At 40.1% G+C, this 26,429-nt stretch overlaps 1 protein-coding gene across 2 annotated transcripts in view; it reads left to right on the forward strand.

The window, feature by feature from the left end:
* Positions 1–26,429, forward strand: part of Fat3 (FAT atypical cadherin 3) — a 525,564-nt gene that overhangs the window by 330,295 nt on the left and 168,840 nt on the right. For both annotated transcript variants that reach the window (XM_042685232.1, XM_042685233.1), the window contains exon 3: positions 7,244–7,305. In XM_042685232.1, the coding sequence (XP_042541166.1) occupies positions 7,244–7,305 (62 nt within the window). The remainder of the gene's footprint in view (positions 1–7,243; positions 7,306–26,429) is intronic.

The following is a 26,429-nucleotide window of genomic DNA, read 5'->3' on the forward strand; positions in this document are numbered from 1 at the left end:
CAGATTCTGAGCTAAACACAGGAATACAAGATGAATAGAGTTTTTTAATATTCAGTTGCTTGTTTCCTATTAGAGAATATTGACTCCTCAAAAAAATTGAGGCAAACATTGGGTGCCTTAAAAATAGTACTTACCCGTTCAGCAAATGTGAGAGGCACTGATCTAGGTCCTTGGGCTGAACTTATAAGCAACACAGAAAAGTCTGCTTTCTTGAACTGTGGTCTAGAAAAAAGGTCCAGCCAATAAATTTGTTGTAGAGGGACAGTCTGAGGAGGTATCCAGAGAAGGTGACACCTCAATTATTTGTAAGTATAAAAAAGGCTTTGCCAAAAAAAGCTGGGCACAGACAGAGAGAAATAGTAAAACAGAGGAAATGGGAAATAAAAAACAGAATAAGTTGGGGCTGGGAAGGTGGCTCAGTGGTAGAGCGCTTGCCTTGCATGCATGAGGCCCTGGGTTCAATTCCTCAGCACCACATAAGCAAAAAGAAAAAAGCCAGAAGTGGCGCTGTGGCTCAAGTGGTAGAGCGCTAGCCTTGAGCTGAAGAGCTGAGGGACAGCGCCCAGGCCCAGAGTTCAGGCCCCACGACCGGACCCAAAAAAACCCCACAAAAACAGAACAAGCACTAAGTGTAGATCATAAGTTTGATCATTTTGTTGTGCTTTTTTTTTTAAAACTATAAATACCAAAACTTAGCCTCCTGTAGTCTTGGAGAACTATGTTGAACAGCTAAGACCTGTACTGCTTCAATTAACACTTCAAGAAAATGTGAATGTCATTTCAGTAGATTACACAGCTGTGACCCAGGACACCCACAGAGAGAAAAATCAGTAGAAAGATGTCTTCTTTACAAGTGTTACTTCTCTGCCTATAACGACTTAAAACATTTTGAGTTCTGTTTTCCACAGGCAGCCATGTTTTTATGCTCAGGCTGCTTCTCAGAGAGAGGTTGTTATGATTCTTCTGTCTCTACAACAACAAAAAAAATCAAAAGCAGCTATTTTTAAAGTAATTATATACTTCTAGCCATGTAACCTCCCTTATTCAATATCATTCACTAAGGACTGGCATCCTTTCCCTCCTAAATTGGAGGCTTGCATAAGTAATTATATCAAATGATGTGTTTGTTTATATCTCCAAACCACACTCAAAAAGCTCGCCTATGATTTATCTTTGAGATTCAATTTCATCACATCAGTCCCCAATTTACCGTGCCCGGTGGGTCTCCAGTTACAAGCACGTTGTCCACGCCTCTGTCTTGTATAAATTAAGGATGGGATTGCCTTCCCCAGTGATGAGTGGAGAGTTGAAAAGGGAGGTTGCTCCATTTCACCTTCTCCATTCTAAGGCCCACATGCATTCAGCTGCAAGAAAGTTAGCTAAAATGAAGATAGAGCATTGGTGAACTGAATTTTCTCTGGTCTGTGAAGAATGACTCTGCCTACCTTTCTGGTCGTGAAAGATGGCAGCATGGCTGCGGTTCACTTGCTCATTCTAAGCAAGGCCTCTTGAAGGAAGAAAGCTTTTTCCTTTCTTGGTTTTGCTGGAACTGGCTTGATAATAAGTTTTTAGTTTCCTGGTTTCTAAACTCACTTATTTATTTACTTGAGTGTTTGCCTTTCCCAAGTGAGAACTTGTTTAAAAAAAAAAGTGGGGGAGGAGCGGCATTGCTGGGCGCTGGTAACTCACATCTGTAACCCCAGCTATGAGGAGGCTGAGATCTGAGGATCATGGTTACAAGCCAGCTGGGACAGGAAAGTTCATGAGGCTCTTGTCTCCAGTTACCTAAAACCAGAAGTGGAGCTTTGGCTCGAAGTGGTAGAGCGCTAACCCTGAGCATAAATGCTCAGGGATAGCACCTGGAGTTAAGGCTCCATGACTGACCAGGGAAAAAAAAGAGGGTAACAGTGATCAAGATACCTTGTACTCATGAACAGATCATTTGAATTGAAACCTTTTAAACAACTACTCAAACATAACAAAATCTAATGACAAATTTGTGATTTTCTATTGCTTTTAAGAGCTTTCTCACACAACATATATCTTCACCATGTAAAATATACAATTCAACAATATTTCAGAATATTTACAGGACTATGCAGTTGACACCTCATTCTTAGTTTAAAAGATTCTTTTCGTCCCTAAAAGAAACTTTGACTTCATTAGCAGACATGCATTAGCCCCTGCCTGACCTCATCCATTTTTCCTAACAATCTCCCTTTTTAACTTGCATGGATTTTGTTCTTTCTTTTTAATTCTATTTAGGAAAATACAGGAGACAGAAGCCCCAGGCACCAAGACTGGCAGAGGTTGTCCTGTATCTCCACGAGCAAGAATGGCAGCATGGTCTGTCTTCTCCCAGCTCTAAGTTCACTACTGAATGTGTCACTCCATGCTGTTCAGGAAGTCTGGCTCCTTCTATGCAAGCTAATAAATATGCAATTCACACATCCCAGTGAAGGGTGCAGATGGTAGGAGGTGGTAGTTCTCTCTGTTTCATGTGGACATCGTGAAAGTATATGAATTTCCTAAGGAATTTAAGATTATCAGGAGAGGAAGCCAGCCTTCTTCCTTAGATAGTTTTATCCACATGACCCTGGAATAGAAGCAGTGATGGCACTAGAATTCTCAGGGAAGCAGAGCACAAAAGCATTTTTTATTTTGGCTTGGAGGAGTCAGAGATAAACATCAAGGTGCAGTCCTGCAGCCCCCTCACCTATTCACATTTTCCATCTGACAAGTGTTCTTTATTTTCTTTGTGACCTCTCCCAGGGGAGACCCCCTGAGGAGTGTGAGGCTGGATGAAAGCCTCCCTTACCTTGTAAGTAGACCCTTAATCCTCACTTGAAAAGGGCCTCCATGACCTATGACCTTGTATGGTATCATGGGGGGGTGGGGATGAAGAGTCTGTTACACACTGCTGCCACCACACATACCCCTATTCATGTGAACCTGTGACATGGCCTTCCTCTACCCCTCTTTGGTTATCTCCACTCCATACTGCACCATCTCTGTCTCTACCAGTCCACACACACACACACACACACACATACACACACACATACACACACACACACACACACACACACACACACACACACGAGCTCACACACACACTGAGCACACACACTGGTGCCAGTACTATAGAGCTCAGTGCATTTCATTCTGGAATGTGGCTGGCCAGGCAGGAATAATCATGTCAACCCAAAACTTCAGTGAGATTCAAGAATAGATAGATATTTGGACAGTGCTTCTTTCTTGGAATCAAAGGATCATCTCAGATACCATCCCAAGAAACCGTGGTGCAGTTAATTAATGAGAGATGGAGGGGAGGGACAAATCTGTGTTTTTAAACTTCCCCAGGGTATTACAGGTAGCTAAGAAGAGAAGTCACTGACCCTCTCACGTGAAGCTTCTGCTGTCAGTCTTCTCTTATCAACCTTAATAATGTTACCTTTTTCTACCCCAGGAGTGCATAATGCTTCTCCATTTGGGCAGAGGATTTCTGTAAACCATTCTGTTGTATTGTCTACTGGTATACATTAACTGTACAGAGTGAGGGGTGTCACTGTAATATTTATACAAATGCATAATGATTTATGTTGCTCATGGTCAACCTCCTCTTTCTTTATAAAATATTTTATTTATTGATTTTTTTATTATCTTTATGTATTGCACAACATGTCAGTTTATAACTGTAATGCATCCTGATCAGTTTCACACCTTTCATCATTCTCCCTGAAATCTATCCAACCTCACCCATCTTTTCAAGTTTTCTAGTTCCACTTTACCTCTGTACAATATTATTACTATATGTGCCGGCTAGTTTTGTTTGTTTGCTTTGTCTCTCCCCTCCCATTGCATTAGATCTCACTCTTCCCACACTAATTCTATGTTAACTTTCTGGTATTCATTTTCTTAAACTATAAGTTAAATGTTCAAAGGAGTTGCACCATGGTAATCCACTCTTGTATATGCCATACTTCAGTTAGTTTGATTATGCATATATGAATATGGCCTCATATATGTTTTCACATAGGTTTATATTTTAGAGCAAGCTTCGACATGTGAGAGAAAACGTGCCCTTTGTGTTTCTAAGCCTGACTTTATTTCCCTTCACTTTTCTCTGCAATTGACATAATGCTATTAATCTTTGTGGTAGATGAATAAAATTCATATATATATATGTACATTTTCTTGATACATTTGTTCACTGTAAGGCATCTGAGCTATTTCAATACCTTAATGATGATGAATAGTGCAGCTGTGAACATGGTGGGTGTCTTATCCTGACTGACAGTCTTTTGACATATACCTAGTAGTAGATCATAGGGTAGTTCTAGTTTTCGTTTTTTTGAGGAATTGCCATAGTGCCCTCCACAGTCATTGCACTAATTTACATTACCACCAAGAATGTGATAGATAGGACTCTCTCACCACTTACATCCTCACTAGCATTTGTTGTTAGTAAGAATGCTTACTGGAGTGAGATGGAATCTCAATGTTGCTTTGATTAGCATTTTCTTTATAGCCAGAGATGACATTGTGTGTGTGTGTGTGTGTGTGTGTGTGTGTGTTAATTAAGCATTTTGTAAGAAGTCTCTATTTTGCTCCTTTTTTGAGTTATTTAATCTTTGGGGTTTAGTTTTTCTTAATCTCGTGGGTTTATTTTGGTTATTAAACCCTTGTGAGATATATAGCTGACAAAGATCTCCCATTACCTAGGCTGTGTTTTTAGCTTAGTAACTATGTCCACTGTGCAGAATCTTAACGTAATCCCATTTGTCTATCCTCTCTCCTATTTGCCAAACCCCTGGAACTCTACTCAGGAAATTTCTGCCTATGCTCATAATATTCTAAATTTTCCCCTACTTCTTTCTGCAATAGTTTCTCTATCTTATCTCACTCCCTTTCTTTTTTTTAAAAGATTTTTTTAAATGGCTTTCATTACTTACAAACAAGTAGGTGTTCCCTGTCCTGGGAAACACTAAACATACCAATCAATATCATCCTAAAAAATGCATTCTCAGTGTGTTGCAGAACTGAATATTAGTATATAGTTGATCTCTTCCCTGGCACCATTTGGTAACTTAGCGTCGCTGGACTTCTCTCCTTTGTTGTGGTTAGGGAGCTGGGTTGACATCAAAGCTTTGGGACTATGAGGAAAATCATTTCCATGAGGCCGCTGTCAGTTTTTCTGGTGGAAAATTATAGACAGGAGAGCAAAAATCTATGATACAGCCTAAGAACAATAGTGGCTGCATGTACCAGTCATGTAGTTACCCATCAGCTGAATGCCCAGTCATATGAGAGAAAGAGAGGTGAAGGCTAACACTGTATCCCAACTTGAAAACTCTGTAGATAGTGAACAGCATGGCAAATGTGTTGATTTTGGTGTATTGTATACTTCAACCTCATTGAAAATATTTTTTTTGTCGGTTGTGGGGCTTGAACTCTGGGCCTGAGCCCTGTCCCTGAGCTCTTCAGCTCAAGACTATAAAGCATTCTACCTCTTTTTTTTTTTTTTTTTGTCGGTCGTGGGGCTTGAACTCTGGGCTGGGCGCTGTCCCTCAGCTCTTCAGCTCCAGACGAGCGCTCTACCACTTGAGCTACAGCGCCACTTCCGGTTTTCTGGTAGTTTATTGGAGATAGGAGTCTCACGGTCTTTCCTGCCCGGGCTGGCTTTGAACCGCGATCCTCAGATCTCAGCCTCCTGAACAGCTAGGATTACATAGGCGTGAGCCACCAGCACCCGGCAGCATTCTACCTCTTGAGCCACAGCATCACTTCCAGTTTTCTGGTGGTTTTATTGAAGATAAGAGTTTCATGGATTTTCCTGCCGGGGCTGGCTTTGAACCACAATCTGCAGATCTCAGCCTCCTGAGTACCTAGGATTATAGGCATGAGTCATTAGCTCCCAGCTACTGAGAATAAATTTTAAATGTATTCACCACAAAATAATAAATTTTACATGATAAAGATGTTGATTTCATTCAGTTTTTCACATGCTATTCATAAACTATAGCATCACCATGTTCCCTATATATACATATACTTACAATGTACTCTTTACAAAAGAAACAAACAAACAAAAAAAACCACCTACAGGTGAAGCAGGAGAGGGGCAGAATGCAATGAGAACACAAGTTTCCCTTCCATGTGGAACACAAAAGTGGGTGGAGTGGAGTCAGCTTCTACAGAGAAGTGCTACTCTGGGTGGATATCATTTGAGATATCACTCGGGGCCTGTGCCCTCTCCTGTAGACTCCTGGCTTCTCTGAAATCTGTTTCTCCAACTCACCACTCTGTCCGGGACCGAAGCACAAGGGAAGGAACCCACCCCTCCCCACCTCGTGTGCTTGGTTAAGGTAGGGAGAAAGGTTTTTACAGGATTTGCCCTGTTCTTTTCTGTTTAATAAGAATATACCATGAAAAAACCTAGCTCATATTTTCTTAAGGAACATTGTGGAATGGAGAAATGCAAAATATATTTGACCTTCTAATTGCTATTTCACAATAAGAATTCTTAAACCTGCAGAGGAAAAATCAGTTTAATAAGATGGAAGGCCTTGAAATTTTAGTCTCTTTCCTTTTCTTTGACTTTTTATTCAAAGAGGTGATTCATTTATGAGAAACATTATTGAAAGGAAAAGGAGGAAGAGATATATTTAGAAAAAGATTTAAACACATAAAAAAGTGATAAAACTATAATATGAGATCTGTGGTACTTAAGAGTTATTAAATTTGAAAAATTGTGTGTACATGTAATTGTTACAGAAATAACTTTCTTGGTAAGTATAACAAAAATTATATCAGCACATAAAATTAAATAAGAAAGTACTATTTCATAGCCTGAATCTAATCAGTGCCAACAACATATTAATTGTTCAAGTTCTTCAAAATCTCTAATGAATTTTCTACCTCAGAATTTCAGTCATATGGAAATGAACTTTGGGCTGTCTCATTAATAACAATAGGTTATTAGAAACAATGCATCTTTGGTGAGCTCCTGAGTCTCCAAAGTTTACAGAACTGGTATGGCAGAACTGAAACATTTTTTTCAGGTTTTCTTTGTAAATTTTATTTCACTTAAGAATACTTTGGAAGACTGCTCCAATTGTCAGGAGAAACGGAGTTTTGGTCTGCTGTCAGTTTTGCATTCCCTTTAACTAGACTGTTTATGACACTCAGTAAACTACTCGCCCCAGAGACTTAACCATCCAATATTCTCATTTCTACACAGGTCTGATCACTACAACTGCAAGGAAATTGGACAGAGAACAGCAGGCAGAACATTTTCTGGAGGTAAGTACATAAAAGGAACTGGTTTTCAATAGAACTGACTTCCATTAACTCCTGTCACCTTCGTCACAGACAAGGACTTGAATATATTTGAATGGGAGGGTTTCGATGGAGTACTGCTCTTGGGATGATTTGTTCAGAATTTGAAGACTTCTGGGGCTTTCTTCTCATGGTGAGCAGAACAAGGATTGTAGAGCAACTCAATCAGGCAGGTGTGTGGATTTCAGTCCTCATTATCCAAAATGTGAAAATTCCAAAGCAGAGTGGTCCCAATGAAGTGGATAAAGAACAGTAGTACGGCAGCCCATGTTATCTTTGTCTTGCAAGGAGTGTGTGCAGCTGCTCTCCTTATTTCTTCTCCCACCATAGAAGTGATGAAAAGAAAGTGCAGGTAGATTCATAGCCCAAAAGATGGCTTCTGAAACCATAGAACTTATTCCTATAATTCATTAAGACAGCAACAGCAGCAGTGTAAACTCTCCAAGCATGCTTTCTAGAGATAGTGGAGAAACATGACAAGGGAGAGAACAGATAAGTCATAGCTCCATGGCACATCCTTTCCATGTTTACAGCATCTTTATTAGGAAGCTTGGAGTTTGGGTAGTCTGATGTCACTTTGGTTTAGGTGGCAAGTATGGCATGGAGTGGACAGCAGCGTTCAGAACAGCAGGCTTTGTGAAAGGTGCATAACACACTCGTGATTTCATAATGATGTCACATGTCTTGTCTGGAGTGGCAATGATGGGCAAGGAAGGCAAACACAGTCAAAATGCTTTGTATGTTGTGAGAAGGTGGAAAATGGAGATTTGATAGAACTGGTTTAGGAAGAAGGAAGGGGAAAGGAGAGGATGACGCTGATCATGATACATAGTATATATAAATGAACATGTTTAAAATGAAGCCCAATTTGTGATACTAAAAAGCAGCGATCCCTGGATTAGGTCCTTTGTCTCTGTGGCCTCCAGTAACAAGGCCACAGCACAGAGGAAAGAAGGAAAATGGTAAAGATTTACTGAGGAAGAAGATAAGCATAGCTCCTCTTAGGGGTCCTGAGGAAGGGCACTACCTGCAGTGCATTGGGCAGAGATTAATAAGATGTGTCTAACAGAGACTGACATGACTCGCAAGCCCATTGGCCGGTCTGTAGGACTTACTAGTCCTCAGACCCAAACAGAAAATTCACACAGCCTTCATGAGCTCTCTATGACTCCTTTAGCACCTCTGACTGGATGCCCATGCCAGCACACACCTCTGAGTCAGTAAGTGCACTGTTCCAGTGCAAGTCTTCCAGGGGTAAGGGACCATGGCATGCCCAGGGGCGTCAGGCATGACCGTTCAAGGCCGTGGTGCTCTTATGTTTAGGAGCTTGCCTTTGGCAGTGTTCAAGGCCATACTCAAAGAGGCAAGGCTTCTGTGGGAAATGCTTTTGCTCTGATTGCTTAATGAGGCTTTCACTTGTACAACTAGTTGAGATACTAATACATAAAAGAAAATGATTTTAATGCCTCAGAAACACTTGAGGAATGCATCGACCACACCTGACAAGCACACGTCTATCCTAAAATCTTAAGCAGAAGCCCATATAGTGCCTTCTATTAAATAATAAATATTTGTAAAGAAAACTGGAGCAGAAACCTGCACCCTTGGTCTTGAATTACAGCCCTGGCATGATTCACTTACTGCTTTGGATGATGCTATTTAATTGTCCTGGGCCTCATTTCTTCAGCCATGAAATGTGCCAAGTAATTACTAATCAATACGCTTCAAAGGCACACAGTTAGGATCAAGCCTTATGTTTTGTATCAATGTATTTCTTGAAATTTCTAAAGTATTACACACAGGAGAGGGTTATTATCCTTTTAAAATATTGGTATCCTCTCATAAATATAAATGACTCTGGGCTGCCAAAATATAATTATAATAATTTGTTTCCTATTAATGGACTACAGTACCTACCTGGTCTAGAATTTGAGTATACTTGCCAGAATAATAGCACCTTATATTATCATTCTGTTGACTTTTCTTTTCAGAAGAGAGTGGGGGACACTTGGCGAGGCTATGTACTTAGAATAGAGGAATCCATGACTTCCTGGCAGGAGGAGGGAACTTGTCATTTTAGCCTAGGAATGGGGCTGAGATTACCTGCTGCCTTGTGCTCACAAGGGGGCTTGCCCAGGGTGTGTGATACAGAGACTGTTATAGGAGATAAAATTATGCAATTGTGTTTTTTAGATATTTTACTTTATTTCCCAAAAGAATCTTTAGTAGTTCCACTTCGGGGCAGGGGGTGGGGGCCCTGGTTATGGGCTAGAACTCAGGGCCTGGGTTCTGTCCCTGGGCTCCTTTTTTTTTTTTTAAATAGTTGGAAATCCATTAAACTTGAGGCTTTCTTTTTTTTTTTTCTGGGTCCGGTCATGGGGCCTGAACTCTGGGCCTGGGCACTGTCCCTCAGCTCTTCAGCTCAAGGTTAGCACTCTACCACTTGAGCCACAGCGCCACTTCCAGCTTTTTTCTTTTTGCTTATGTGGTGCTCAGGAATTGAACCCAGGGCCTCATGCATGCAAGGCAAGTGCTCTACCACTGAGCCACCTTCCCAGCCCCCTGGGCTCCTTTTGTTCAAAGCTAGTCTCTACCACTTGAGCCACAGCACCATTTCTGGTTTTTTCTATGATTAACTGGAGATGAGAGTCTCATGGACTTTCTTGCCTGGGCTACCTTCAAACCCTGATCCCCAGATCTTAGCCTCCTGCGTAGCTAGGATAACAGGCATGAGCCTGCTTCTGGCAGTTACATATTCTTTACAGACATAAATACTGAATCACCACTTGGTATTTAGTACTTGTAAGTTGGAGATCTAGAACATAGTTTCTCAATACATGGTATAATCTCCATGGGAAAGCAAGGTATATTACTTAATAACTTTACCATGTTATTTCAAGATTAAAATATATGTGAAACATTCAGTCCAGGCTAGCATTAAGTAGCTGCTCAGGAAAGCATAGTATTGATTATCTAGGTCTTAATTATTATCATAAGGTGACTTAATACCTGAACTCTCATGAAGATTTTAGTTCAGTTCTACTCTCCAGATAGTTCAGTAGCCCTAGGCAACGGATATACTTCTCCTAGAAGTATACTGCTACTGTGTAGCAGTAGCAATCACTTTATTCAGCCTTGTGTATTAGGGACTTCCCTTATACTGTGGAATATGTAGTGAGCTGGGGAGTTGAAGAGCCACAGGGTGAATGAATAAACATTATAACTTCATACAGAAGTTGCAAGGCTGCTAAAAGGATGTGCCATGATACTTCCTGGAAGTGGTAGGTTATACAGTATTTTGTAGACTGAGTGGGAAGGCTTGTTTGAGGAGGTGACACTTGATGACAAGACCAAGATTCTGTTCAAGTAACAGAGCCAAGGCCAGTGTGAAAGAGTATAAGAAAGCTGTGGTAATAGTAATGAATTTTCTCCTGAGTGCAACTGAAAACCATTAACGAGGTGACAAGATGTGATTGTCACTGTAATGCAAAGTCAGCTGGTGTGGGGGAGAGGGTGGCAAAAGGGTTGTGGGGGGTAACCAGCACCAAGGATAACCAGGAGATTGTGGAAAGCTTTCAAGCTTTCCTAGAGATCCAGAAGGGTGGTCTGGAGAAGGGTCAAGGCAGTAAGTCAAGAACAGAATTGTGTAATGCAAATCTCATCATGAATCAGAAAAGCAGTCAGCTGGCTTTTCTGTTTTTCACAGTAGAGATCTTAAAGACTGAAGGTCATCTCAATGCTGCCGGTTTGCTCTCAAGTTTATCCCCCTGCCTTCCAACGACCAAGAGCCTCTAGCACTCAGCCTTCCCATTCACTACATCCCTTGCTGAGGCTTTCAAAAGCCACCTGATTGCTAGTGTTGGCATGCTCTCTATGCCTGTTTCTATTTCTGATTCTCTCTCCCTCTCTCTCTCTTTCTCATCCTCCCTCCTCCCCTCCCCCCACCCCTCCTTCTTTCTCTCTGATTCCTTCTTTATTTCTTCATGGGTTTCTCTCTCACACATAGACACATAGTTGCTGTCACTCTGCATTGTTCATTTCTTGGCCACATTCATTTTATTCTATATAATACTGCTGGGATAGTCTAAGCAATGTCTCCTTCTTTGTTTCTGAAAGAACCATGGACAGGCTATTGCTTTTAGCCTATTAAAAATGAGTAAAACACTGTTATTGACAGTGTAAGGTAAGGTTCTCTATAGTATACAAGTTTTGTAACTGCTTATGCATTTTGTGAGTTGTGAGGAACAAGCTATAATTAACTTCCTAGAAAGTAGAATCTTTAATTGCCAAGATAACTTTCTGCCTCTTATACCCATATTAACCTTCTGGCTCTCTTACCTTCCCTTGCCAATAAAATGAAGTTAATTCTTTTTAAAAGGACCTGTTTAAGAGCTGACTGGCAGGTATGCTTCTGTATACCTAAGCAGGAAAATACTGATGGTTTGTTGTAGGTAGCTACTGCTATGGTATAAGACACTTTAATTGTATACTGCAGGCACTCTCTACATTGGTTTAAGATGATCTAGTGTTACTATTTATGAGGTATTAAGGTTTGTGAGAACATTTACCTTATATCTATAACTATCAGAGGAAGGTTGTAGTTCAGAATCCAAAAAACTTGATAAAGCAATGAGAGCAACAAGGAATTATGGGAAAATTTACTTCTAAGTACTAACTCTTGTCTGGCTTAGAAGTATTATGCAAAATTATTACCATTTGATGACCGTAAATCAGAAAAAAACTTTCTTATCAACATATCCAATTCATTAGTAGAAATTTAGGGCAGCTAAGTTGACCTTGATCCTTGCATGGGGCAAGAGAATGCAGGCAAGATTCAAATATAGTAAACGTGATAGGAAATTTTATTAGGAAAACAAATATGGCAGAGAAAGAGAGCACAGGGCATAGTTATACCACAAGAAGGCAGCATTTCAGCTTGTATCAGCCATCTTGTCAGGATCTTGCTATATAGAGCTTGGCCTTGAGTTAAATTGGAATCCTTGATGACTGCTTTCTGATTGATGGGTCTCCTTTCTCTTTTGTATACAGTTGTGGCACCAAAAATTTACTGTCCTGCTGGGTACTCATGGCTCACTCCCATAATCCTGGCTACTCGGAAGGATGAGATCTGAGGATTGTGGTTTGAAGCCAGCCCTGGGAAGGAAAGTCTGTGAGACTCTCATCTGCAATTAAGTACCTAAAGCTAGAAGGGGGCTGTGGCTCAAGTTGGCAGAGTGCTAACATTTTAGTGATTATGACTTCAGCCCTGATTACTTTGATATCAGAGGAGGGAATAAATGTGTTAAGTCTTCGTTATTACAATCACATGTGATTGTATGTGAGACAGTTAAGCTCTGCCCCTCTCCCCGCCCCGCCAAGTGGGCATGAAACCGATTCATCAATGTAGTGACCCAGGTGGTTTGGGGAAACCTGGGTGTTAAAGACAAGCATGCCTGAGTTGGGTTTGCTCACAGGAACTTTTTTTCTTCCTGGTCCTAGACCTTGAACTGTGGACCTGAGTGATGTCCCTAAGCTTCTTTTGCTCAAGGTTAGTGTTCTACCACTTGACCTACAGCGCCATTTCTGGCTTTTTCTGTGATTAATTGGAGATAAGAAGCTCTTCGACTTTTCTGCTCAGCCTGGCTTCAAACCATGATCCTCAGATCTCAGCCTTCTAAGTAGCTCATAGGCGTGAGCCACCAGCACCTGGCTCTCACAAAGCTTTTGAATAGGCTACTGAACCTAACTAGACACACTTTCCCTCACCTGGTAAGCAGGGCAACAATTCTAACAATTCCTACTGCAGGCTTAGTATAGAATAGATTATATAGCCTGGTGCTCTAATTCTACCTACTGAGGAGGCTGAGATCTAAGGATCATAGCTTAAAGCCAGCCCAGACAGAAAGGTATGCAAAACTCTTATCTCCAGTTAACCAGTGAAAGGTCAGAAGTGGTAGAGCACCAGCTTTGAGGGGAAAAAAAGAAAAAAAAAAAAACAAGCAAGAACTTGAGACCTTGAGTTCAATCTCCAGTATTTGAACAAAATAAAAAATAAAACAGATTATAAAACTACAGGGCTGTGGACAGCACAGACTGACACACTGGCTTTTATGATCATCAGGAAAATAGGATGCACTCAATAAGTGAGTATTATGAATGAAACACTTTTCCCCAACTTTAAGTGACATGAAGAAGGACGTCTCAACACCACAGAGAACATGGGTTTGAGACAAAAAGGAAGAACACATTGCCTTCTTCATCTCTATGAGGTTTTCCAAGTTAAATTCACTTCAGTCCTCTCTTAGCTTACCTATAAAAAGGGAGTAGCTATGCTCGATGGGAAATGTACTCATTACCTTACTCATGTAACTGTAACCCCTGTGTACAGTATCTTTACAAGAAAAATATATTAAAAAATAAAAGGGGAGCAGCATTACCTCCATTTTATGTAAGCTACACAGAGAGCTGGAATACACAATCCGCCCGCCCCGCCCCCCCCCGCCCTGCCAATCCCTCCTTTTTCTCCTGTCTTCAGGATCACAAGGTCATTTCCCTTTCATTTTCTGCATTGGCCCCAGTAGTCTGAATGACTTATAACTCTGTTCTTAAAAGATGCATCTACTTAAAAAAAGATCCTATAGTCCTGGCTTAATTATGTGTGAACCTTTATTTTGCTCACTGAAAGTATATCCTTTTGTACCTTTTTTGATCTTAAAATGGTTCTCTGTTCAGGGCCGGATGGTTCTAATAAAAGTCTTTCAAAGGGAACAAGAGAGAGTATTTTATTTGCAAATCAGAAAGGATGACAAGGCCCAATGAGCAGCGTGCAGGCCGTGAATGAGAAATGATGTTGCATATATGTGCGTCGTTTGAGAGTTCAGGGAAGGCAGAGAGATTTAATAGTGAAATATAAGCATCAAAACATATTACAGAGGAATACACTATACCTATAGGAAGGTATTTTATTTAGTGCCTGGCTTTTTACAACTCATGCATCATGCCCACATAAGATGCAATCATGGGCAGTTTTTGCTTCCTATTCAAAAAATCCCCATGAATGTTTTTGTTTTCTGAGGGAAAAAGTCTGTTCTTCATTAAGTTTTCTATAATATTTCCTCTGGCCTGAGGATGCAGATTCATTTCTTTAGAGGATGTATATCTCATGCATGCTAAGGGTATGGATTTGAATTCATCTTCTCTGCCCATCAAGGAAGATGCCCATTAAGGCAGGAATATGTTCAAAGGAGACAGAGCAAGTTTATTTGAAAGGTAAAGGAAAGTAGCAAATGGAACGTAGTAAGACTCTCCATTCCAGAAGAGCTCCAAAGAGGAGCCCAGTGGAATCAATCCTCTTCAATGTTGGTTTTTATAGTTTGAGGCTCCTCCTATATCTCCTCTCCACTCAAGGCTTTGTACTAATTGCTTAATGACTTTAAAATGCTCTGCACTGGCTTTTTTCATTGGTGAAGCAAGCATGCAGAGCATTGTAAGGCAAAGTGGTTGAGCAGGAACCCAAGGCATGATGGGTACAAGAAGTGTCATGATGTTCCATTTGTATGTTCTATATGTGTCTGCCATGTGTTATATGTGCCATTTCTTTTCCCTATCTACCCAACAAATCTTTCTTTCCATCACATCCCTAGCAATTTCTTACCTCAGTAAGCATCTGCTTTTGAAATGCTGATAAATAATCCATTAGGTGGTCTGTATCTTAATAATTTATCTATAAGAGAAATGGCTACCTTAAAACTCTCTTCAGGCATCATGGCCCTCAAAAAAATTAAAACAGGAAAGGTTCATGTATGAACTTGCTGTATGTGGCAAGTATTCATAGCAGGAATAGAGCTGGTCTCTGCCATAAGACCCCCCCAGGACATGCAAAGCCCAGTGACTGCCCTGTGACATGCCTGTTGAACTCCTTCATTCTCTCTTCCTCACCAACCCTTTCTTGGACCTCTGTTGTCCATATTTTTATTGCATCCATCAGCTCCAACCAAGTGAATGGAAATCCACTGTGGTGTTATAGTGAAGTATCAAGTACCTAGCATCTTGGGCCTCATGTTGGACCAGGCTCAAGGTTCTCTTACTGGTGTTACAATACTTTTTCAGGTAGCTGATTTTTCTTTGATGTTTACACCAAAGTTTGTTAGAGCACTAAACTATGGATCATGTAATGAGTTAGTTTAGTTCCTGTATTTGTATCAAAGGGCTGTTTTATTCGTCAAGAATGAAGTGCCAGGTGCTGTCGGCTCACACCTGTAATCCTATCTACTCAGAAGGCTGAGATCTGAGGATCACAATTCAAAGCTAGCCCACACAGGAAAGTTCATGAGACTACTATCTCCAATTAATCAGCAAAAGCTATAAGTGGTGGTATAGCTCAAGTGGTAGAGTGCCAGCCTTGAAGTAGAAAAACAACGAAGAGAGAGAAAAAGTAAGACTCTGAGTTCAAGCCCCAGAACTATCAGCAAAACAAAAAAAATAAAAGAATAAAGCTTTCCTCCTATTATACAAATGCAAACAGAGACTTAGAAGAAAGGAGAGAGTGTCAAAGTCACAAGCTTCTACCTAGTACTGTTTGGTATATATCTTAGATCTTCCTCTTTTTAACAACAAATATGCTCCTGAATGCTTATCAGAACACTGAAATGTGGCAAATTGCCTGGTCTTCTCTTGCAATCATTTTGTAATAACCAGTGATTGATTGAATGAACCAGGTGTCAAGTCAGTTCACTGTCAAGGATCAATGTCTACAAATCTAAAAAAAAGGAGTTTTTTTTCTTTTATGTACTTTGGGTGTCCACCTATCACCCACTATACCATTCCTTTGCTTGTCATTAACCACTGCATTCTGGGTGACACTCACTCAGCTACTGGGCGCTGCTCTGAGATCCAGCATGAAGTTCACCTGAGAGGAGCACTCCGTCCACATCCTGGCACTAACTCAGACTCCAGCAGGAAGGTGCTGGTGGCTGACTTACATCTTCCTCCAAATCCATGAGTTAAAAACTCTTAACTCTTAGAATCTCAGACTAGAATATGTTTAGAGATAGGGTATGCAAAGAGGTCGTTCAATTAAAATGAAGAGTTAGGGTCATTCCTAATCCAATGTCAATGGTGTCCTTAGAATAGGAAATTTGGACATATATAGAGGGAAGACCCCATAAAAACTGAAGAAGGCGATAGGAATGAGAAAACAAAATCCTCTACACCTCAATCTCAGACTTGTCACCTCCAGAAGTATATGGAAGAAAATTTCTATAGTTTAAGCCACTTTGTTACAGCAGGTTGAACTGAGAGCACAGCCCAGTCTCTTGCTGACTTGTCCATCCATGCCCCTCCTCACACTACCATCTTGCAAGGCTATTTAAATGTATTAGACTTCAGTGAGGGTCATAAGTAACTACAATTACAGGACAGGAGAATAAAACTTGCATATAAATATGATGGTTCTCATGTTCAATGCTACAGATACCAAGGGAGAAAAACTTGCCAAAGCAAATAGTAATTATCAGAGTAAGTACATTCAGAACAGAGTGCAAGATGGCCATAGAGCACCATAACTAGTCAGAGCAGCATGTACACAGGTGGGTGGAGATGGGAACATAGTAGTCGTGCCTGACACCGGCAAAGAGGCACAGGCAGTGGCAAGCATGGAACTAGTACCATCAGAAAGAAAGAAAAGAAAAACAAAATGAAATCAGATTTACATGCAAATCTCCCCACATGAACTGTTACATGTTCATCTTAAATATTTGCAAGTAAAGAGTCCCTGTTTTACAACAGTTGACAGAAAATAAATTATTTGCTTCCATCCTTTCCCAATGAAGTAATTCATGCATTTGTAGAATGTGTGGAACATTCCCTGTCTTTTTTTTTTGGTCAGTCGTGGGGCCTGGGCGCTGTCCCTGCACTCTTCAGCTCAAGGCAAGCGCTCTACCACTTGAGCCACAGCACCACTTTCGGTTTTCTGGTGGTTTATTGGAGATAAGAGTCTCACGGACTTTCCTACCCAGGCTGGCTTTGAACCGCAATCCTCAGATCTCAGCCTCCTGAGTAGCTAGGATTATAGATGTGAGCCACCGGCGCCCGGCTTCCCTGTCTTTTCTATACCCCACATCTTCTCAAAATGTGAAGAAAGAAGGAAAGGAAGCAAAGGAAGAAGGGAATGGGAAGGAAGGAAAGAAGCCACTGGCTATGTCCTAAATAGTATGATAGACTGAGGAATTGGTTAAACCTGTCTTCACAAGCTACCTCTACCCCATTCAGGGAAGGGAGGGGGCCTATGGTCGGGATAGTGATGGTTTGGAGGCCTGAACTCAGGACCTGGTGCTGTCCCTTAGTTTTTACCTCTACCATTTGAATGACAGCTCCACTTCCAGATTTTGGTGGTTAATGGGAAAAAAGAATTTTACAGTCTTTCCTTCCCTTGTGTGGCCATGATTGAACCATGATTCTCAGCCTCCTGAGAAACTAGGCATGACCCATGGTCAGCTGGTGAGAGGGTCTTTGGAGGGTCCTTGGATTATTACAGTGTCATTGCATGGGTGGCGTGTCTGCTGCGCTCTGCTTGCAATAGTTCTTAATTTTTAACTTTGTCTCACTCGGCTTCCATTTATCCTCTTAGATAATAGTCTGTAGGCAAACACTTGTAAGCACTAGAAAAACTGTCTGGAATCTGCCACATGTAGCCAGCCCTTAATTTTTCTTATTGTGAGAGGTTGCATTTGTTTTGTTTCTCCTTAAATCTGAACACTAATTAGTAGAACAACAGGAGATGAGATCTGTTCACTTAGTCCTGGAAAGGTACTTCTATTCTGTGGTGTAGCCTGGAAATGGAAATGAGCTGGTTTTGCCTGCCCTGCTCACAGAACTAGCAGGCAGATAATTGCTCCAGGCAGGTCACAACTTGCTGAGCTGTACACACAGGCTGTGGGGAGCTAAGGCTCTGCTTTGTTTTCACTTCTGAATGGTTTCCCAATGTGCTGCTATGTGGCTGCTTCCTTCCAGTCCTCCAGGCAAGCAGCTGTAATATCCCCAGGCATTGGTTGAGATTCTGGGGTGAGCAGAAGGAGAGGAGACTTGTTACCCCAAAGGTCTTGCATAAATGGCTCATCCTTGTTAGACAAGAGACTCAAATTTCACTCGTGATTTTAAACAATCATAATAGCTCCCACCCCTCAATCATACATCCCGGGACTTCAGCTAAACCTCATTCTCCTTGTTGATAAAATTGGGACAGTGATCATTTCTTTTTCACATGATTTCTTGTGGCAAGTTGCAGGTGCAATCAAAATACTGTTTAATGTGGTTAGCTATTGTGATTAGAAACTTTAATGTTTCCTTTGTGATTCCTGGAGTAGTCTTCTTTAGACTCAATTCAGAGCCCTTGGGCTACCATAGTATATATTCGATTGATATTTTGACCTGTCATTGTTAAGTATACTTATGATTCTTTAAAAAATATGGGCGGGGAAGGTGGCTTAGCGGTACAGTGCTTGCCTCGCATGCATGAGGCCCTGGGTTCAATTCCTCAGCACTACATAAGTAGAAAAAGCCAGAAGTGGTGCTGTGGCTCAAATGGTAGAGTGCTAGCCTTGAGCTGAAGAGCTGAGGGACAGTCCCCAGGCCCAGAGTTCAGGCCCCACAACCGACAAAAAACAATTTTTTTATTTTTTTCTGAGCTCCAACATATTGTACAACGGAATTATAATGAACGTGTCCATGCAAGTGTTTGGTGTGCTTCATCATCATCACCTCTGCCATCATTCTTCCCTATTCATCTGTTCCCTTTCCCCAGATTCACTTCACAGCTCTCTGCCTTTACTACATATGTACATTGAATACTCTGCTGATTTGTTCCCTGCTCACTTTTAAATGTATCCCCTCCAGTCCACTACACTTGATCTCATTTTAGTTTCATGTTATTGATTTTGTTAAACTGTTGATTGTCAAAAGGTTTGTTTCATGGAGCTTCACTCCAGCATGTGCTATATTTTAGTTAACTACAGCACATATAGCAATAAACACCTGGAGAAATTCTCAACATCCCTGGCCGTAAAGGAAATGCAAATCCAAAACAATACTGAGATTGCATGGCACCCCAGTTAGATGGCCACCATCAAGAATCAACAAACGTTGGCAAGGATATGGTGGGGTGGCGGGGGGCGGGGGGGGGAAGCACTCTAATACATTGGTAATGAGAATATAAATTACTGCAACCACAAGGGAAGGCAGTTGGGAGATTTCTCAAAACTACTTACGGTACTGTAATATGATAGTATGCAAATGTGTCCAAAGAAGGTCCTGGACCTTAGTCCATGTTCAAAAGAAGATTCTTTCCTTTTCTGGAGAAAAGTTCAAAGTCTCAGAGATTGATGAGCTTTCTTTTGCCACATCATAAAGTTAGAATAGCTTGTTCTCCTAAGATAGACTAATGGTTCAACCCAGGGGCCTGGGGTGGCTCAGATCTGCCTTGGCCTATTCCTCCAGGATCATAAGCCCTTAGGGACTTTAATTATATTTATTCATTCATGAAATTGGTGTGTTTAATATTTAAATGTCTCAAGGGAATGCTTTTGTGTTTTATTCTGATGTCCAAACCTCACTTGTGTGGAAATAATCAGGTGCATATGGCTTTTTTGGTGATTTTCAATGGAGGCAGTCACAGAGGTTTCTCACAGAACAGTTAGCACCCAGTAATAGATGCCATAAGTCAAAGATCACTGCCTGTAGCAAGTTTCAGTGGCATCTTTTCTTCAGGCCAGTCTTTGGCCTGAAAACCACAAGATCTGATATATGGAAGTTTCTTAGGCTCTTCTTAGCCTTCCACTGTGAGTGAAGATTACCAGTTGGTGGAAGAGCTAGAGGGAAGAGCAGACTTCTTTCTACTGACCCCACCTAGAATAATACCTGGGACATGACAAGCACTCAATGAATATTGACTGACAAGGTATTTGGGGCTTCTGGCAATCCACAACCGAGTAATCTCTGTTTGGCAGGGTGCAGTGACCTGTACCACTGCTTTGTGCAAAGCAGGCCATGTAGGCAAGGAATGGGCCTTGAGCAAAGGTTGCCAGTGTCCAGAGTGCCAGCTCTCACTGTAGACCAGTCTGCACTGGGACCACTTGCCAGCCTGCCAGCCCAGCTTGGGTTTGCAACGTAAAAGCAGCTCCTAAATCACATTTACCTCCCTGAAATAATCTATCATCCTCAAAAGGTGATAAATATATAATTCAGAAGGAATATCTAACATTTTTCATGAATATCTAACATTTTACATTTCCTGGCATACTACTATACACTTTTCAAGATGCTGGTAAATCAGACATGGAGCTAGGCTCTATGCTAAGGTATACTTTTCTAATAAGCTATTGAGATCAAGTCCACTTTAGGTGACTGCTTTCTAAACCAACAGAAAAAGGTCAATAATTTTTTAAATATAGAATTTCTCATTTCTAATCCTCCTGAGAGCCTTGTAAAGACAGAGCACTTCAGACTACATCAACAGATCCTACAGAGGTGGCGGCTTCTGCCCACACCACACTGTCCTCTGATTTGCTCCATGTGAACAAGGGCATTGGATCTTTTCTTGCTGCATATAAATTGAATTTTTTTGTTGTGAAAATACCGTACAGAGGGGTACAATTGCATGAGCAAGGTAATGAGTACATTTCTTATCAAGCATTGTAGCCTCTTCCTTAGTTTCCCCTTCCCATCCCTTCCCATCTCCCCACCCTGCACTTCTCTCCCACCTCCGCCAAAGTTGAAAAGTTCGTTTTTCGACATATCGTCTTGTACATGTCATTGTTGCAATGGGTCCACCTGTATCCCTATTTAAACAATTTGCTTTTTTCCTTCCCCTCCACAAATTATACCAACATCAAATACAGTGAAAACAGGGGTTATACTGTGGGAGAGGGACATACAAAGCAACAAAGAAATAATCTTATAAATATGTGAATTTTGTGAATGGAATTTTTACTTTCTTGGGTATTAGAAGACAGAGTTCCTTTTTCCTTGTATGGTGGAAGGCAACTTCTTTGTCACTGAAAATTGATTTGCAAGATTCCATGATTACTATGTGAAGGCCTAGGTAAAAGTTAGAAATACTGCACTAAGTTGGAAAACACACCCTAGATAAGAGTTATCCGGGCATTAGATAGACTCTCCTGGTGTGCAGAGATATCTCTTGTTTGGTTTGGCCAGAAAAAATGATATCTCTGGGTAATTCAGCATTTTTAATAACAGAAGATTTTGTTCTGTATCAGCAGTAGCTAATGAGTGCTTGCTCCATCTCTGGATGAAAAATTACAAATTTCCCTTTGCAAGGCCATGTAGATCCACAATGGGTGCTTTGATACACAGAGCCATTTACCCAAACAATGATTCCAGGAGCCAGTCATTTAAAAGCTCCTGTCATACACAAGGACATCAATATGTAAGGACGACTGAATTCAATTTTTGATGAATTAAAGTGTGTGTGTGTATGCATTCATATATGTCTTTCTATATCTATATCTGTCTATAAAGGTTATTTATTACATATAATCTCTATATATAATATAATATATAATATAACATATAAATATATATTATAATGTAGTATATAATATATGATCTCTATAGAAAGAGATATCAATATAGATATCCATGTTTCAGTGAAGGGGAAAAATAGAGTCTGTGCCAAAATTATTCTTCTAGAAATTCCATTCTGTCTGTGGCAGGATTTCAAGAGTATGATTATTACTAATTATAAAATAATTGGAAACATACAACTGATATATAAGAAATATAATAAATATCCTCTGTAAAAAATGAGAGGAGCCAAGAAAAACAAAGAGACATAAAGATAAGCCAATAAGAAAAATTAAGAACACACATGATTTCTCCATTCAGTGATGATCTCTTTATACATTTTGTTATACACTCTCTTTCACAGCTTTTTCTGCATTTCTGGATATATAGTCAGTCATATACTATATATAATTCTGAAGTAAAGATTCACTGACATAACACTGGACATATCTTAGATAATCTTTTTCATAGATTAATTTATTGTATGCATTAATAAATCTATGTGCAACATATTTTCCCCGCAGGAGATAACATTAAACAGCAATCTGTGCTGGGGTTTATAATCACCCCAAGTAAGGGACTAGCCACCACTTTTTCTAGAGGGATGCATAGACAAAGCCAGCCCTGTGCCCTAGTTCCTCTCTTCATAATTTTACTGTGTGGATTTGGTGCCTGCCTTGAGGCTGTGGACTTACCCCACCTTCTGCCTGTAGGTCACTTGAAAGAAAGGCCTTGGACATCATCTGATGGAATGTAGCAGAGAATTAGAGAGACAGGGCCAGATTTGATTCTATCAAAAATGAGCAAAATCCCCTCCCTATTCCAAGGCATATTATTCTCACTTATAGCATTCTCTTATTGAAGAAAAATATATGTAAAAATACATAAATATTTCTAAAATAGTGAGAAAATGACTCCTGCATATTAACACACCACTGAGAAAATTAAGCAGTTTATCCACAAGTATATGAACTTCTTTCTCTCAAAGAGAAAAGAAATCTATAATACTATCTCATTGAAGGAAAAAAATGATACAAGAATCTTCTAACAAAAGTACAAATATAGCCTAAAAGTCATATAACTTCAGAGTTCAGAGTACTTTAGCAATTATCTAGTCCAGATGAGAAACTATTTAAATTTGAAATGAAATGTCTGGATAAACATTTGCTAACTCCAGGCATGAAAGTAGCATTTACATTTGGCAATTTACATTTGGCAAAGCTGTCTGCATTCTCAGAAGAGGGGCTTGACATGGCTTTGAGAAGGCACATAGGTCTCCCATGTTCAAAAGCAAAATCCCATGAGAAAATGGAAGTCATCTGGGCGCCAGTGGCTCATGCCTATAATCCTAGTTACTCCGGAGGCTGAGATCTGAGGATCGCAGTTCAAAGCCAGCCCAGGCAGGAAAGTCCATGAAACTCTTATCTCCAATAAACCACCAGAAAACCAGAAGTGGTGCTGTAGTTCAAGTGGTAGAGTGCTTGCCTTGAGCTCAAGAGCTGAGGGACAGTGCTCAGGCTGAGTTCAAGGCCCAGGACCAACAGAAAAAAAAGAAAAGAAAATGCAAGTAAAACCAGTAAAAAGATGAATGACTTATTACACGTTCCCATGGGTTCTACTGTGGAGCTATTCAAGAAAAGCGACTTGGGAAGGGTTCAAGCTTGAGTGCCAAGAATATACATTCCCTGGCCTCAGGGAAACTCCATTTTCAGACAATGTTGAGATGTGGGTTTCAGTTTAGAGGATTAGAAAAATAATATGCTTCTAAGAAATATTCCTTTTTGAGGGTAAAAAGGAATAGAAACATGTAATATATGAATGTGAGTCTATTAGGAAACTATATTACAAGGTCTGTGTGTGTGCACACATGAGTGCACACGCTTGTGCATGCACGCACGCATTGAACTCAGGGCTTTATACTCATACTTGGCTTTTTCTCTCAAGGTTCTCATTCTACCATTTGAGCCACGTCTCCACTTCTGGCTTTTTGCTGGTTAGTTGGACATGTATTTCTTGATTTTATCTGCCTGGGCTGGCTTTGAATTTCACTCCCTAAATCTCACCCTCCTGATTAGCTAATATCAAAGGCATGAGCTACCAGTGCCCACCAGATTACAAAGTCATCAAAGACTATTTTCACTTTCTTCTTGGTATTGAGCTTAAACTTTTTAGCATTAGCTAATATGATTGAGAAATATTCTGTCCTCCTTCATTATATCATGTTTAAAGAGAGACAGGGGAAATGAAATGAAGGCTCACGAATAGATTTTTATCTGGGAGGAGCATTAAAAATATTTAAGCCTGTGTTAAACAGTTCCCAAGACTTAAATATAAAGCAGCAGACACCAAAGAAATGGTAAGTCTGCTTCCAAAAATGTGGAAGGAAAACACCAAACATGAGCTTGAAAGATGGCAAAATAAATATATATGACGTCAACTTCCATGCTTTGTGGTAAGATGACTTGTCTCCTCAGAAGGATAGAATTGGGCTCTGAGATTACTTATTAATAAATGGAGTTATCTGGAGATGCCTGCATTCCAAAGGCTCCTGTTATTTCGTGAGGCTGAAATGGTCACCCAGGGTGGTTGATGTTGCATCTTGCACACTACTGACCACTTCACACAAGTGCCCGACACAAGCTCTGACATCAAACTGAGGAAGCAAGCTAGTAGAAAGCTCAGCTAGAAGAAATAAGGGGGCCCAGAGTTGGATTTGCAATCCTAAGGTGGATAAGTGAGTTGGAGGGGAGCCGCCCTGGACTGACACGACCAGAGATTTGGAATAAGAGTTCAAACCCACAAAGAGTGGTAAGCAATGGGAGAACCATTGTTCCCACTTGCTTTTCTGTTCTCCTTTTGATTGTCATACATTTCAATGGTATCCAGATGTTCCATTATTCTAGGGACTAACTTGGGAAATTACATTTTAGTTACTTTCAAAGTTGTCAGAACACTGAACTCAACAATGACAGTTTATAACCCATTTTCTCTAAAGTGCTTAATTTTTTTTCTTAACCCTGATGGGGTGGCATTTACATAAAGAAAGTCAGGAATCTAAAGCTCAATTAGTTTCCATATATGCAAAGTGGCTCTTTGTGCTCATCCAGGGCAAAGCAGCTCTTGCACATACACATCAGGTGCTCTGCACTCTAAATTTGCTGCTACTTTTGTCTAGACTTGTTTAAAAATCAGGGATTTGTTTCAGGTTTTTAAACAGTTGCAGTCTAAAGTGAAATAATTTAAATTATTTTGGAATTCAAATGTATGTATATATTTTTTCCAACACAGAAAGCTAGTTAAAAAAACTAACATTATTAATTTTTAAAATACATATTTTCCTTTCGAATAAAAAACATAATGGCATGTATATATTTTACAACAGACTTATTGAAGATTTCCCAGAAAACTCCATCTGTAATTTTCAGTTGCAAAGAGATGAAGTTCTTCAGTTTAATGCTTTTAGTATTCTTATGGTAATTTTGAAATTGGGAGACTTGGCCACATTCATAAATGGTAACTGTAGAAAATCAGCTACTTTCAAGCCAAACAAAGGCATAGAGAACCTTGCAGATACTTTTGAATAGAGACTATTTCTAACTAGTCTAGTTATAGTGTGTATTCCTAAAGCCGATAAATGTGAGAGTTCTATAAGACTATTGCTGCTGCTTTTCTTGTAGAGACTGCTTGTATTATCTGTCTGTACAGTACTTAGCACACTGTTAAACTCAATAGATATGCAGTGGTGATAATATTATTGCTCAGAATTCATTCAACACTTTCACATCTTTTGAGTGTCACAATGTTCTGCCTATGAGGTGCTGGGAATTTTAATTTAAAGCTCATTCTGAGGCTTAAAGCTTGGAAGTGTAATGACCCATGTAAGATAATCCTCTGCTACAGCAGGACTGTTTTGGAGCAAAGCCGCTGGTTGCCCAAGAATTCATTAAAAATCAGAGAAACTTCATTTCCCACACTACAATTCAGAGGGTCAGTTTACTGGTTGCTCAGTCTCTATCTGCTAAAATATTCACATAGTAATTCCCTAACACAGATACGCAAGCACACACACGCGCTCGTGAGTGCACACACACACACACAGATGAATAGAGAGATTTTTAGCAGATCTGTGATAACTAAACAACTCTGACCAATCTTAAACTGGGATCCATGGTAGAGATTACAATAGAAATCACAAATCCACCTAACAACTTCTTTACCAAGCTGACCCCCTTTATCCTGCAGCCTAATTTAGCTATCACTGTCAGTTTACATGTTTTCTCTTTTAAAGTTGCATGTTTTTCTTGGCTTAATAAAACTATTGGCAGATAATTTCATACTAATAATTAATTTTCTTGGCATCAGACACAATTACTGGTATCTGAACAGGAACTGTGAAACTATTTAAGTAAATGAATGGATGATACATGAAGGAAAATACTAAGTTGCTCTAGAAAAAAATCCTTAATTGTTTTCTTTTTTCTTTTTTTTTTGTTTTATTGTGAAAATACCAT

Source organism: Dipodomys spectabilis, unplaced genomic scaffold, assembly GCF_019054845.1.
Source record: "Dipodomys spectabilis isolate Male_0828 unplaced genomic scaffold, ASM1905484v1 ptg000094l, whole genome shotgun sequence".
NCBI lineage: Eukaryota > Metazoa > Chordata > Mammalia > Rodentia > Heteromyidae > Dipodomys > Dipodomys spectabilis.